The sequence below is a fragment of the Trichechus manatus genome, unplaced genomic scaffold (assembly GCF_000243295.1).
Source record: "Trichechus manatus latirostris isolate Lorelei unplaced genomic scaffold, TriManLat1.0 scaffold00012, whole genome shotgun sequence".
NCBI lineage: Eukaryota > Metazoa > Chordata > Mammalia > Sirenia > Trichechidae > Trichechus > Trichechus manatus.
The window spans coordinates 5,129,242-5,142,351 of record NW_004443948.1 but is presented as its reverse complement, the minus strand read 5'-3'; the positions used below and the strand labels follow the sequence as shown (position 1 = coordinate 5,142,351).

Below are 13,110 nucleotides of genomic sequence, written 5' to 3'. Positions count from 1 at the left end.
ATGTTTATCTTGTATCCTGCTACTCTGCTGAATTTTCTATTAGTTCCAGTAGATTTCTCATGGAGTCTTTAGGGTGTTCTGTGTATAGTATCATAACATATGCAATATTTTCTATTTTAGATATGCATGAGAGATATAAAGCACACATACTTTTTAATTGACAAAAATAAAATAATAATAATAAAAAAATTCTTTGTTCATTTCCACAAATTATTTAGGAAAGTGTAACATGAAATAAGAAATTATTATAAAAATTAGCAAAGTATATTATATCTTTGTAAATAATGTTTATTCCCTTATAATGTTAAAGTCAGGTCTACTTTATGATCATGGTTATGAACTCCAGGCAATACCCATTTTCCCCAGTGATTAATGCAACCACCACTGGGTTTTCAGAAGGTTGTTTTCTCAATTTGACTGGCCGGGAAGCATTTTTCCTGTTGAAAAACAGGTGTAAACAACAATAGTCAAGATAAGAGAGTGATCCCATGCTGTTTTCTGACGTCTCCAGTGTAGAGAGTTTAGCGGGTAAAGTCTGCAGATTGAGTGGGGCTATTTATCAGAAGTAAAGAACTAGAAAATTTTTGGTGTGACTCAAAGACTTTCACTGAGAGAATGACAGGAAATGTTTTAATAGCAAAGTAATCTGTCAAACACTCTGAGCATATAGGGACTGTGTGGCAAACATGAGGAATCAAACCCCAGCACAGTAATTATAGGTAATTTGGGAACTGTTTCTAATTTCCTCACTGTGTAAATTATATGCCTATCTACTTGAGACAAGATTTGACTCTTTGAGGATCTTGCTGAGGTTCTCATAGCTTGATACTGGCTGCATTGTTTCATTGTTCTCTCTGCTGCTGTTCCTATTTTCAGCAGGTTCTGAGGGGAAGGAAGGGAGATCTTGGCATTAAATGCTAAGCTGTTCCTTCTGTTTTGTTGTTTTCTCTGCATTTGCATCTACTGTTAACTTCAGCAACTTTGACTAATCATGGATTGGAAGTTGAATGTTATGGTTCAAGTCTGTGTTCAATAACCTTTCCTAGTTCTCCATAATAAAATAAATTGTAACCTTTCAGAATATATGGTGTCATGCTAGTTGACTCAATACTTGTTCAAGACTCCTAGGTATTGCAAAATTGTTAGAAGGCGTTACCAGCTAATCAGGGTAAGAACTGTAAGACTTTAAGTTGTGCATTAACATCATTTGTGAGAAACGGAGAAGCAAATAATAATAATAGTAATAATAATAATAATGAGCTTTTTTGTTTCTAAAAATTGCTTTCATCCTATTTCCCATCATTAAGTTTTTCTAAAAGGAAAAAAAGCATTTAACACGCATATACTCATTCACTGTTAACATCCCGTTAATCTTATATGGTGGTGTTGTGTTTATTTCTGTATGTGTATTTATTTACTTCTCTGACAAAGCATGTCATTTTTTGTTTTGTTTTGTTTTACCTATGTGTATTTTGCTACTGCATGTAAATTCTTTTAAATGGCTCAGTGAATAAGTGGATTCTTGTCATTTTAAATTTTACTCTAAATATTACAAACAGTTTGCCTACTTGCAAAGGTGGCTCCAACTTTTTCTGTTGCTTTGTGTTGGAGCCTAAAAAAGAAGTGAAAAAGAAAAAAATGACAGGAACTGGTGGTACAGTCAGTGTTGTACCTGATAATCTGTTTAAGCCTGTAAAGATTAAATCTAAATAAGATACATGTGTTTATAATTTGAATCGTTTGTGTTTTTCTTTTGTTTGCATGATATGATTTTGTTTTATGTTTTGTTTTTTTCCACTCACCAGATGTTCCCAACACTTTGCTTCCCACTACTATCATCCCCTCCCTTACCACTGCAACAGTCACAACCTCTGTAGCCATAACAACCAGCCCAACCACATCCGCAACAACCAGCAGCATCAGAGGTACAGTATGCTTCTTTGTTATGGCCTGGAAAACACATTAAACTAAGCTTTACAGGGGCTTTTAAAAAAGGGAAGGAAAACTGAGATCCAGTTTTATTTAATTATAGGAAATAATTAAGTCACCTAAATTATTATCAATTAGAGTTATGGGAATAGACTATGAGTCAACATGTGCATTTTATTTTGTTTTTAGTGTCAGTTAGGACTATTATCAAAAATACTCCAGAATATAGGTAAAATGATACACAGGGCTCTACAAGGTTGAGAAAATTCGAAATGTAAACATGGACTACTTTTTTTGTCTTGCCTTGACAAAATGCAAAGAAGTAACATACTCAAGGATGCAGAGGAAAATTTACTTTTTGTAACATCCTAATTTAATGTTCATGAGTTGTTATTCCTCTGCAACCAGATTAAAATTCCTACGGTGCTGAATTTGTTTTAGAATTTACCTAATCGATGGGGTCGTTATAAATGATTTAACATGTAGAACTTTCAGGTAAATATTTAACACTATGTCATACTAAAGTGATCCGCTGAGTGGATCTACTTATTCTACTAACAGAATCTTCTAAAAAAGAGTGTTCTAGAGTTGGCCAAAATGATGGGGATTGATATTTGGCCCTATGAGTAATTTCCGGTATCAGTTTATAAATACACATTTTTGCTTCAAAAAGAGCAGCCTTGAAGAAATTGAAGTTATTCTTAAGGGCAAAAGAAATAATTATATTATAGTTGAGATCTGTAAAAACCATCCTGTGTAGATATTAACTTTTTAGTACATCTTGAAGAAGTAGAGAGAGTTGCTTTAAACCATTATAGAAAAACTTGCTTTAAACTTAATTTCATTATAAATAATGTTCACGGTATATTTGTCATGTTTAAATCTGTCTTTTACTTGCTTCTTATCTGTGCTTTGTGTCATTTTGGCTATACTAGTATGTGTTAAACTTAACAATTTAACTTGAAAAATCATGGGGAATTTACCTTAATATATGTAATTAAGTTGTAGCAAGGTTATGTGTAACATTATTTCCCTCACTTATAAAGGTTTTCTTGTTAGATTGTCTGTTTTCCTTGGGAATTTTATTATTCCTGACATTAAATTGAGTTGTGAGCTCCGACTTAACAGTTATCATAGTCTTTCCTCTGTCCAAGAAGAAGATTCTATTATCTCATGATTGTCGATTTTTTTAAAATTATGTCAACCATATTCTACAATGCACAAGATTGGTAGCTTAATAAGTTTGCTGAGGTTATCAATAAGAATTTCACAAAAAATACCTAGGCTTTTTTCAGTATGGCTAAACAAGCTTTATTTGAGCTAAATCTACAAGTATAAAGAGTTTAAAGATCTTACTCATAACCATTTATATAGAAATCTGAGGACAGACAATCAAAATGAAACAAAAAGGTAAAACATATTTTATAATATGATATGAAATAAAAGACGTATACGATTGTACTTTGCTTTAATTTGTTATTTTATCCAAATATTATTTCAAACAGAATTCAAATTCAAATAACTGTTGTTGCATACTAACAAAATCTCTATGATGATAATAAATTCTGACTGTACAAACAAAACACTTCGATGGAAAAAGAGGGAAGTGTATTGACTTCCCACACACACACACACACACACACACACACACACACACACCCCTGCTTGTAACATGAAAGCCTAATAATTAATTATGCCTTCCTTCTTCAACAATATTTTTTATCAACTACCTACTATATATATGGCAATGTGCCAGGCCCTAAAATTATGTGAATTAAATTTATTGCATCTAAAATCATTAGCTATTAAAATAATGCATTTTTCCCAAAACAGCCTCTGTTTGTAATCTTTACTGAATAACGTTCATGTTCCTTTTACAAAGATCTTACATACCTCTTTTGAAGCAGGGTACTAATACGCACCCACCCCCACCCATACATACACGAACACATATGCACACACACAGATAGGGAGAGGAGGGAGCGTTAGAGATTGTACTAAAATAAGAGGAAAACATTTCATTTCAAAGGGAAGTTAACAATGTTTTATTTAATTTCATGTGGAATTTATGTGGAATTTGTCTTACTGCATTTCAACCTGGCTGTTAAAATGGAATCAATTTTTTACTTTTTCAGGATAAATTTATTTACTTTTTTCAAGCTGTCTTTTGTGAATTTTACACCATGGACACTAAAGGTGTTAAAAAATTAATCTTTCCCTCAAATACACGAACGAACCTCAAAGATACACACACACATACATGATTTCCTCTTTTTTACTTCGGGTTCATATTTTTAAAATAGTGTCAAGATATTTGGAAGTACAATTGTATTTTGTAAGTTAGGCAATTCATATGATCTATTTTATCAGAAAAAGATAACAGCACTGATATTAAATGTTAGCCTAATGCCCAGTATCTCTGTTTTCAACAAACAACAGTGGAACAGTCATCAAACTCCCCTGTATCTTTAAAGATCTATTTATTTCCATATTTGGTGGAGGAATTTATTCAGTTCACAAACACTGTTATGACTTTTACACTCTTACCTTTTTATAGTGTTTGATATACCTGTACTAATAAATTGGAGTTTTTAGATAAAATTTTGTTTTGAACAGAATTCATATATTTATAAATTCGCCAAAGAAGTCTCAAAATTACGGTTAAAAAGGGTCTTATAATATGTTGCCTAAGAAAGCTGAGGACTAAAGAGAAGGATTTTTTTCAGCCTGCATAATTTTTTGTAGTGTACTTATTTTATCCCCCTCTCTCATACAATAATCTGAAATAAACTAAATGCATTTGATTTTACTAGGTTCAATGATATTTATTTGAATTTTATAATCTGTAACACTTATGCATATCTGTTTAAGAAATGGGCACAAATGAACTTCTGTTAATATCTCCATTTACACATTTTCACCACTCACATTACTGCTGGATTTCTCATCCTATGATATAATTAACATTCAATTTAAAATAAATTTAAAGAATCACATCCCTGGCTATACTGGAAATCAAGATAAAACAGAGCAAAGGAAAACTCGTAAAGCCTGTGCTTAAATCTTCAAAGTCATAACCTTGAGAATTTGCACATCTCTTCAGTTTGTCTCTACAATCCATCCCTGCTTTGGAGAAGAGGATCTTCAACCATATGGAAGAAAAAGCAGGCGATTAGCAGTATTCTGTTACATACAAACGGTGTTTAAGCATAGAGAAACAAACCAACCTGAACAGACATAGGCAAGATGGCGAATAAGTGAGCACTGGAGACATCTTTGGGTATAAATTTTGATTCTTCTTTTTACATGGTTTTTGATCTTGGACAGTGAACCAAATTGAGCCTTAGCTTGTTCATCAGAAAAAAAAAAAAAAGAATTAATAAAAACACTTAATCCTCATGGTTATTTTGAGAATTAAATAATATCCAAAGTTCTGAAGACATAATCAGCACTCACTATATGGCAGGATTATTGCTCAGTTTGTTTTAGTAAAATGGGTTGGCATGTAGTTGCATCATACAATTAATTAAATGATAGATTTTTTCAAATAAATTATAGTTTTAGTTATGGTAAAATTATTTGTGTGAGTGCACTTATTACTTTTTAATTTCAAACTTTATTGATTTTATGAGGAAAAAACATGGAAATGATACTAGAGCATATGGAATACATGCACACACACCTCCCTTCCTCCCTCTCTCTCTCTACATATATATCTATACACATTCATTGAAGTATCACAACAGTTCATAAATTTTCCATGAAGCTTGTGGTATTTACTATGTCTCCTATGTCTATAATATGAACATTTTAAAGATCTCTTAATTTTTGTTTCCATTACAAAAGACCCTTGCCAAAACAATTTTAATTTCTGCTTTTGGAAATTGCCATTTTTGTCTGCTGGCCTGACTGACTCTGTCATTCAGAAGGGCATATGTATGACTTGTTATAAATGTTATTTATTTATTTTTCTTAGGTTACTGTCATAATTTTTAATGAATTAAATATGATCAATTATAAAATGTTTCAGAATGATCTGAGATGATTTCTGGTACCAACATAAGCATGATTTTAACATGACTTGCTTAATTCTAAAGCATTTTTATTTTTTCATATCATATAATTTTAATTTCATAATAAATTAAATTTATGAAATTTTATAAAAATTTCATTTTACAGGTGAAATATTAAGGTATTGAACATACATACATGAGACATATGTAAGTCTATTTACAGTGATTTTTGAAATTGGAATTTATAACTAAAACTTTTATACTTATGAGATACAAATCCTCTGTGAAAAACTCCTTAAACTCCTAGTAAATATATTTTTCTTCCTGTGCAAGACTGTAAGTGCTCTATACCTGTAGAAATGAGCTGATGGAAATGGGGAAAAGAAGTAAAATATATAATATACTCCCCGTCTTACTGCTAACTGAACAAACCAAACCCGTTGCCATTGAGTCAATTCCGACTCATAGCGACTCTATAGGACAGAGTAGAACTGCCCTATACGGTTTCCAAGGAGCACGTGGTGGATTCGAACTGCCAACCTTTTGGTTCACAGCCATAGCTCTTAACCACTATGCCACCAGGGTTTCCATCTTAATGTCAAAAGTCTGTTAAAATATTGCATTCCTTTACATATATCAGAAAGGGAAAACAATTTCTAAAAATAATGATGAAAATTTTTATACAATCAATGTAAAACTCCAAATTTGGTCCAAATATGCATTTGGCTTTACATCAGACTTTCAAATGGTGAAATTATAATTTATATTAATAAAAGCTACATCATTTATCTAGTAATCATAACCAATTTATTAATTATAGTAAGACCAACTACAATGGAACTTTATTTCATAATGGCACTGCAAAACAAAAACAACAGACTTATTTTTTTTTTTAATTAATAAGTCAGACCTCATCAAACTATCCAGAACTACAGTAATAATGACTAAACTCACACAATTTAAATACAGATAATGAATTTTTCACAACTTAATTGTACACTGATTTTGTTTCATATGCTAAACAATGAATTTTGGATGAAATATTTTAAGTAATTTATATAAAATAAAAATGAATTTCATCACATGACTAGAATGAAAACAGCTCCCATCTAGAAGTTACAGGCTAGTGACTTTTTGCCAATAAGCTATCATCGTTCTGCAAAATTATCTAATCATGAAACTTAATTATTTAAATGTACACAATCTTAGGGATCTGTATGACCAATAATATAATTCTAAAGTATTGATTTCTGAAACATCTTAATATATGACTGCTTTTATTTTTTTAATTGTGCTTTAGGTGAAAGTTTATAGAGCAAATTAGTTTTTCATTAAATAATTAATACACTTATTGTTTTGTGATATTGATTACCAACCCCATGATGCATCAACACTTTCTATTTCTTGACCTTGGGTTCCCCATTTCCGTTTGTCCAGCTTTCCTGTCCTCTCTTGCCTTCTTGTCCTTGCCCCTGGGCTGGTATGTTCATTTAGTCTTGTTGAGCTCGTGTATTATTGTTTGTTTTATAAGCCTTTCTTTTTCTGAAGGCTGACCCTCAGCACTGACTTCAGTACTCAGTTGAAAGGGTGTCTGGGGACCATTCTCCAGGAGTTTCTCCAGTCTCTGTCAGACCAGTAAGTCTGGTCTTTGTGTGTGTGTGTGAGTTTGAATTTTGTTCTACATTCTTCTCCAGCTCTGCCCGGGAACCTCTACTGTGATCCCTGTCAGAGCAGTTGGCAGTGGTAGCCAGATACCATCTAGTTGTGCTGAACTCAGATTGGTGGAGGCTATGGTAGTTGTGGTCCATTTGTCTTTTGGACTAATCTTTCCCTTGTATCTTTGCTTTTCTTCATTCTCTCTTGCTCCAGTCGGGTGGGACCATCTTAGATGGCCACTCACAAGCTTTTAAGACCCCACACACTACTCACTAATAAATGACTGCTTTTCCTTTTTAAAAACTTTTTGAAGAGATCTTAGTAACTCATAAAACATTTCATACACACAAAATAGAGTTGTAACAATTGAAAACAAAAGCTGCTTAAATATTTACTATGTGCCAGCATAGAGAGACTGATATGGAATTGTAAAACTCCACTTATATTTAATGTGGACATTTTTAATGAACCACAAGTGCCTAAAACTTAGATTATGAAGTTTTCTTTGCATGAAAGTTTCTTTACCTCAACCATCATTTCATCTCTCCGGCTTCAAAATTAAAGTAAAATAAGCAGAAAATGCATAAATATTTACGAACAAAAGCCACTATCTGAGATTGTTTAATTACATCAAGTTAAAAAGCAACAAGGATCTGGCCAGTCTTTCTATTCTCTGTCTCCTTTATGTAAAAAGAAACTCCAGTGAACATTTATTTTATTTTTACTTGGATTCAGTAATGTGCCCCTCTCCCTCTGTTTTTGGTTTAGATACTTAAATAAATAGAATATGGAGAGATAAAGAAACATTTATCAGAATAAAAGAAAAAGAAAGCACTGAGAAAGAATGAATGGAATGAAATCATTATAGCTCTGGGTTTGTTACTATAAATACATGCAAATAGAGCATTTGGAATTGTAGAATATATCATCTTGACACAGTTAAATCCCAAAGTGTGCAAATCAAGAAGTTGTTTGTGATCTTGTATTATGAGTGTTTAGCTATTGAAAATGTTTCTGGTTTTATTGGTGGTGATAAAACACAATTTGCATGGTGTTGTAAGCTTTTACAAATTAAGTGTCAATATGTCAGTTTTTTTTTTAACTAGACAAGAATTAAGTAATAATTCCATATCCAGATGGTCCATATAGAGAAACCTGCTTATCTTCAAAAAGACAGGTTTCTATGTTTATGCTGTAAATGTAGCTAAATTGCCATTAGTCTTCAAAAAAATTATTATATGTGGTTTACCCAAACTTTTAACTTAAATATGTGAAACAGTTCATAATGAAATCAAGATACTATAAATGCTTCTCACTTGGAAAGAGCAATAAGTAGGCTGTATAGCTGGAAGTACTTTCAACCTTGTAAATTCCAACCATGTTGTTAATGTTGAATCGTGTGGCACCAGACTAGATAAACATGAGTAAGAGTGTTGGCTGGGGGTCCTGATCTTTTTTTCAGCTATTTAAGTTATTTAAGAATAGCAGTGAATACTGAAGTTGTTCTTTGTATTCTGTACGGTCTTACTTGGAATAAGAATACATATCCCTGATCATATATAACTGCTTCCACAACAAAATGGAGCATTTACCTCAGACTTGTATGAAGTTGAACTGACAAAGATTAAAAATTGTTAAATATTTACCTATTTTTTTGGCATTTGGAAAGTATTTGAAAGATACCTATAGTTATATTTTCTTTCCCATACTAGCTACTAAGGGAAGCAGAACACTTACGCTCTTTTCTATTCTCAGAGGGCACTCTTGTGGCTTGTGCAATTTGAAACATCAAACATTTTCAAGAGCTTCATTTTAAGGTTGTTTATTTTTTTTTGGCTTAGATCAATTTGAAGAGAAATATTTTTTCCCATTAGTTCATATTTCTTTTAAGTAAACAGTTCTACTAACATTGTTTTTACCAATATAAACTTATGAATGTCCTAATTGATTTTATAGCAATCATCCTTGATTTAATATATAATCCAATCTAATAATATATACAGGTTTCATGCAAAACAGCCTCTAAAAAACATAATGAAAATTTCCCTAATAGATTATGTGCCATTTTATTAAACTCATTTTTACATAATAGGTATATACATATAATTATTAAATTAAAAATTAACCATAATTATTTTATTCCAGAAAGCACATTGCTAACAAAATATCAAGGCTAAAGTGAGTTTCATAGTACTGAGATGATAACCTGTTTTATATTTTAAAAGCATAGCCTACATATATGAATAAATGTATTCCAGAAAATCTTTAAAATTATTTTAATAATCATTAATAAACTAAACTGGTCGTATCTTTCTTACTAACCAGCGAATTAAATTTGAGCTGTGCCTTTGAAGCTGAAAAGATTGCTGGCACTGCCCTTGCTTCTTAGACACTGCACTTGAAACACAGTTAATAACCTTCTGTGTAAGCTTGGTGGAACATTGAATTGATACTAATTATACCAACTTTGGGATAGAAGGTGACCTTGACTTCAGCCGGAACTTTCTGCCAGGACAATAAATAAGAGCAAATGCCAGAAAGCGTGACTTCTGTGAAGAGTCTAATATAATCTATTAACTTAGGGGAGTTCATGGAATTCCAATTAGTGCTCAGATAATTGTAATGTTTTAAAACATCTCTTGCTTCAATAATACAGTAGTTTCTTATTTTTCTAGATTTCAAGTAATTCCCCATTAGTTTTCTGTACTCATTTAAATGAAGCTGTGGCCAGAAAATTAAGAGCTACTTGATGCAAAGTGTGTATAAGCTGATTGTTAGGCGAAGGAACAGATTTTTTTGAGTAGTTTGTAAAGTAAGTAGATAATGTTTATACAGTTTTAGTATCAGAACTGCTTGTACTGAAGCTGTGATAAAACTGACTCATAAATAAAGAAATATCTATAAAATGATTAAGAAAAATGACTAAGGAAAAGCAGTTGTCCCAGTAGGTCTGCAGCTTTAAACTATTGCAAAAAAACCTGTCAGGACCAATGATGTGTAGCAGTTTTGCAGTTAAAAATTTGAGTTCTACAGTGTTAAAGAAGAAAGGGTCAATAAACTTACTATAAATGCTAACCGAGGTGAGTAAGAGCAGAAATCAAACTTTCTTCACCAATATTGTTTAAAGAATTACATTAGTGTAAAGGGAATTCTGTTTGAGGTGTTCAGTATGATAAATGGAAATACTCAATTTAAGTGAAGTTATTTTTCATTTTAGAAAAAGGAGGTCAACTCAGATCCTCCCAGGACTATTTTATTCAATTTATTATTTAGCAAAGAATGCTGAGCAATAACTGTTTAAGTGAGTAGGGGGAAACCACCTTTGAACTAACATGAGAAATTACACTAGATTCATTGAGAAACATAATTTTTCTAAAACATTTGAACCAAGTTTGATGTCTAAGAACCAGGTTCTGTAATAAATATGATACTACTCTAGACTACTCTGTTAATCTGGGTACATTATAATGTTCTATATATATGTAGTTTGTTTTTTTTTTTTTCCTCCTAAAGTCATGTTCTTTAAATATTACTGGTAAACTTCCCTCCCTCCCCCTGGTTTAGGTAGGGTGTTTTTCAGGACGTCAGCAGGAAACTGGTAGCAGCCTCAAATGGGTGAAGCTTAGTATTAAATGAGGAGATGTTTAACAGAGGTATAGGCAGAGTTTGGGAAACAAATGAGAAATAGAGAAGCATACTAGAACTAGTAACAGTACGATGCTATTACCACATGTATTAGTTATCTAGGGCTGCTATAATGGAAATACCACAAGTGAATGGCTTTAACAAAGAGAAATTTATTTTCTCACAGTCTAGTAGACTACAAGTCCAAATTTAAGGCATCAGCTCCAGGGAATGTCTTTCTGTCTCTGTAGGCTCTGGAGGAAGGTCCTTGTCATCAATTTTCTCTTGGTCTTGGAGCTTCTCAGTGTAGGAAGCTCCAGTCCAAAGGCTGCACTTTGCTCCCGGCACTGCTTTCTTGGTGGTATGAGGTTCCCCCATCTCTCTGCTTGCTTCCCTTTCCTTTGATCTCGTGTAAGATAAAAGTCGGTACAGGCCACACCCCAGGGAAGTTTCCTTTACATTGGATCGAGGATGTGACCTGAGCAAGGGTGTTACATCCCACCCTAGTCCTCTTTAACATAATCTGATCTTGCCTCATTAACCACAGGCAGAGATTAGGGTTTACAACACATAGGAAAATCACATCAGATGACAAAATGGTAGACAATCATACAATACTGGGAATCATGACCTAGCCAAGTCAATGCACATATTTTTGGGGGACACAATTCAATCCATGACACCACCGCTATACCTTAAGGGTCAAAGAAAAGGAATAGGGTTATCCTAGCCAGAGAAAAACTGGAGCCAGAAAAGGGGCAGCTTGAAAAGAGCAGTAGTCAAAGGAGGTGGATGGAGGATGGATTTGAGACCAAATGGAGAATGAGCAGCATAGACGTGTTGTTTAATGTATATTATGTAATTTGTTCACTCAAGGTGTTTAAATATCAGATTTTATTTTAATTTTGGAATTCTCCCATAGGTGGACATATTACAAGTGTGTAATAGAGGACTAGTAACAGAGGCTAGTGGTGATGGTAGAAATGGTAGAACTCCCAATTCATTTTAATATATAATTCCTTTTCCAGGCTACAATTGAGAAGAAACAAACACTGTAGAGGAGAGAGGGCAGATTATGAAACTTGATAGGGCTAGCTTTGTTATTAGATAAAATAAATCTGGAAAATCTAATTTTCCTTTTAGACAATCTACTTTCTAAGAGTACACCGTTTTGAATCTTGGAGTGAGTAGCAAGTTTCCTCATTTAAAATACATATATTCTCAAATGTACTTGTGTAGATGGAAACTGTTTCTTTTTATTTGAATTAAGTGGTTTGCGAATCTCAGTTGCAGAAGAAAAAAGCTCTAAAAATGAGCTAGCAGTAAGTTAATAATAAACTGATACAGTTATGTCCTATTAATTTTCTATTAAAGGAATTTTAGTATCACATAGACAAATAAATTTTAGTCCTGAGATAATAGCTTTTCTGAAAAGAAAATCATTTTCTTGAGAGATTTTAGAAACAGCAATCACAGTCCTTTAATATCTAGCATAATTTATCTGCCTTTGAAGTTTTTAAAATACGTGTATATTATTACTTTGGCTAAGTTGGCTTATAAACATGTAAAATGAAACAATTTAGCTTGCTTTCCCTCTGCAGTATGTCTGGTTGTCTATGTTACACTTTGTGTCCTTTGACACTTTACCACTGATAGACCAGAAAGTTTTATTCAGAGTGGGATTTTAGAATAATTCATATAAAGATATTTTTAGGTATGTTGTCTATTTCCTAGTCCCAGGAGTTAGCTGGAAATTGAGCACTGCATCCCAAAATGCTGTTTGCAGAACTAAAAACAAATCCTTGTTCACTTTCTCTTCATCCTGCCAAGTTAAATCCAAATATGTTCAATCTTAAATTCAAGTCAAAAGAAACACATATGCAAATAA

General features: G+C 32.6%; 1 protein-coding gene across 2 annotated transcripts in view; it reads left to right on the top strand.

Annotated features, from left to right (window-relative positions):
• Positions 1–13,110, top strand: part of CADM2 (cell adhesion molecule 2) — a 1,164,623-nt gene that overhangs the window by 1,083,008 nt on the left and 68,505 nt on the right. Inside the window, exon 8 of one of the 2 annotated variants that reach the window (XM_004371337.1) lies at positions 1,806–1,925. The exons of the other annotated variant lie outside the window; for it this stretch is intronic. Within the exon in view, the coding sequence (XP_004371394.1) occupies positions 1,806–1,925 (120 nt within the window). The remainder of the gene's footprint in view (positions 1–1,805; positions 1,926–13,110) is intronic. 2 annotated transcript variants of the gene reach the window in all.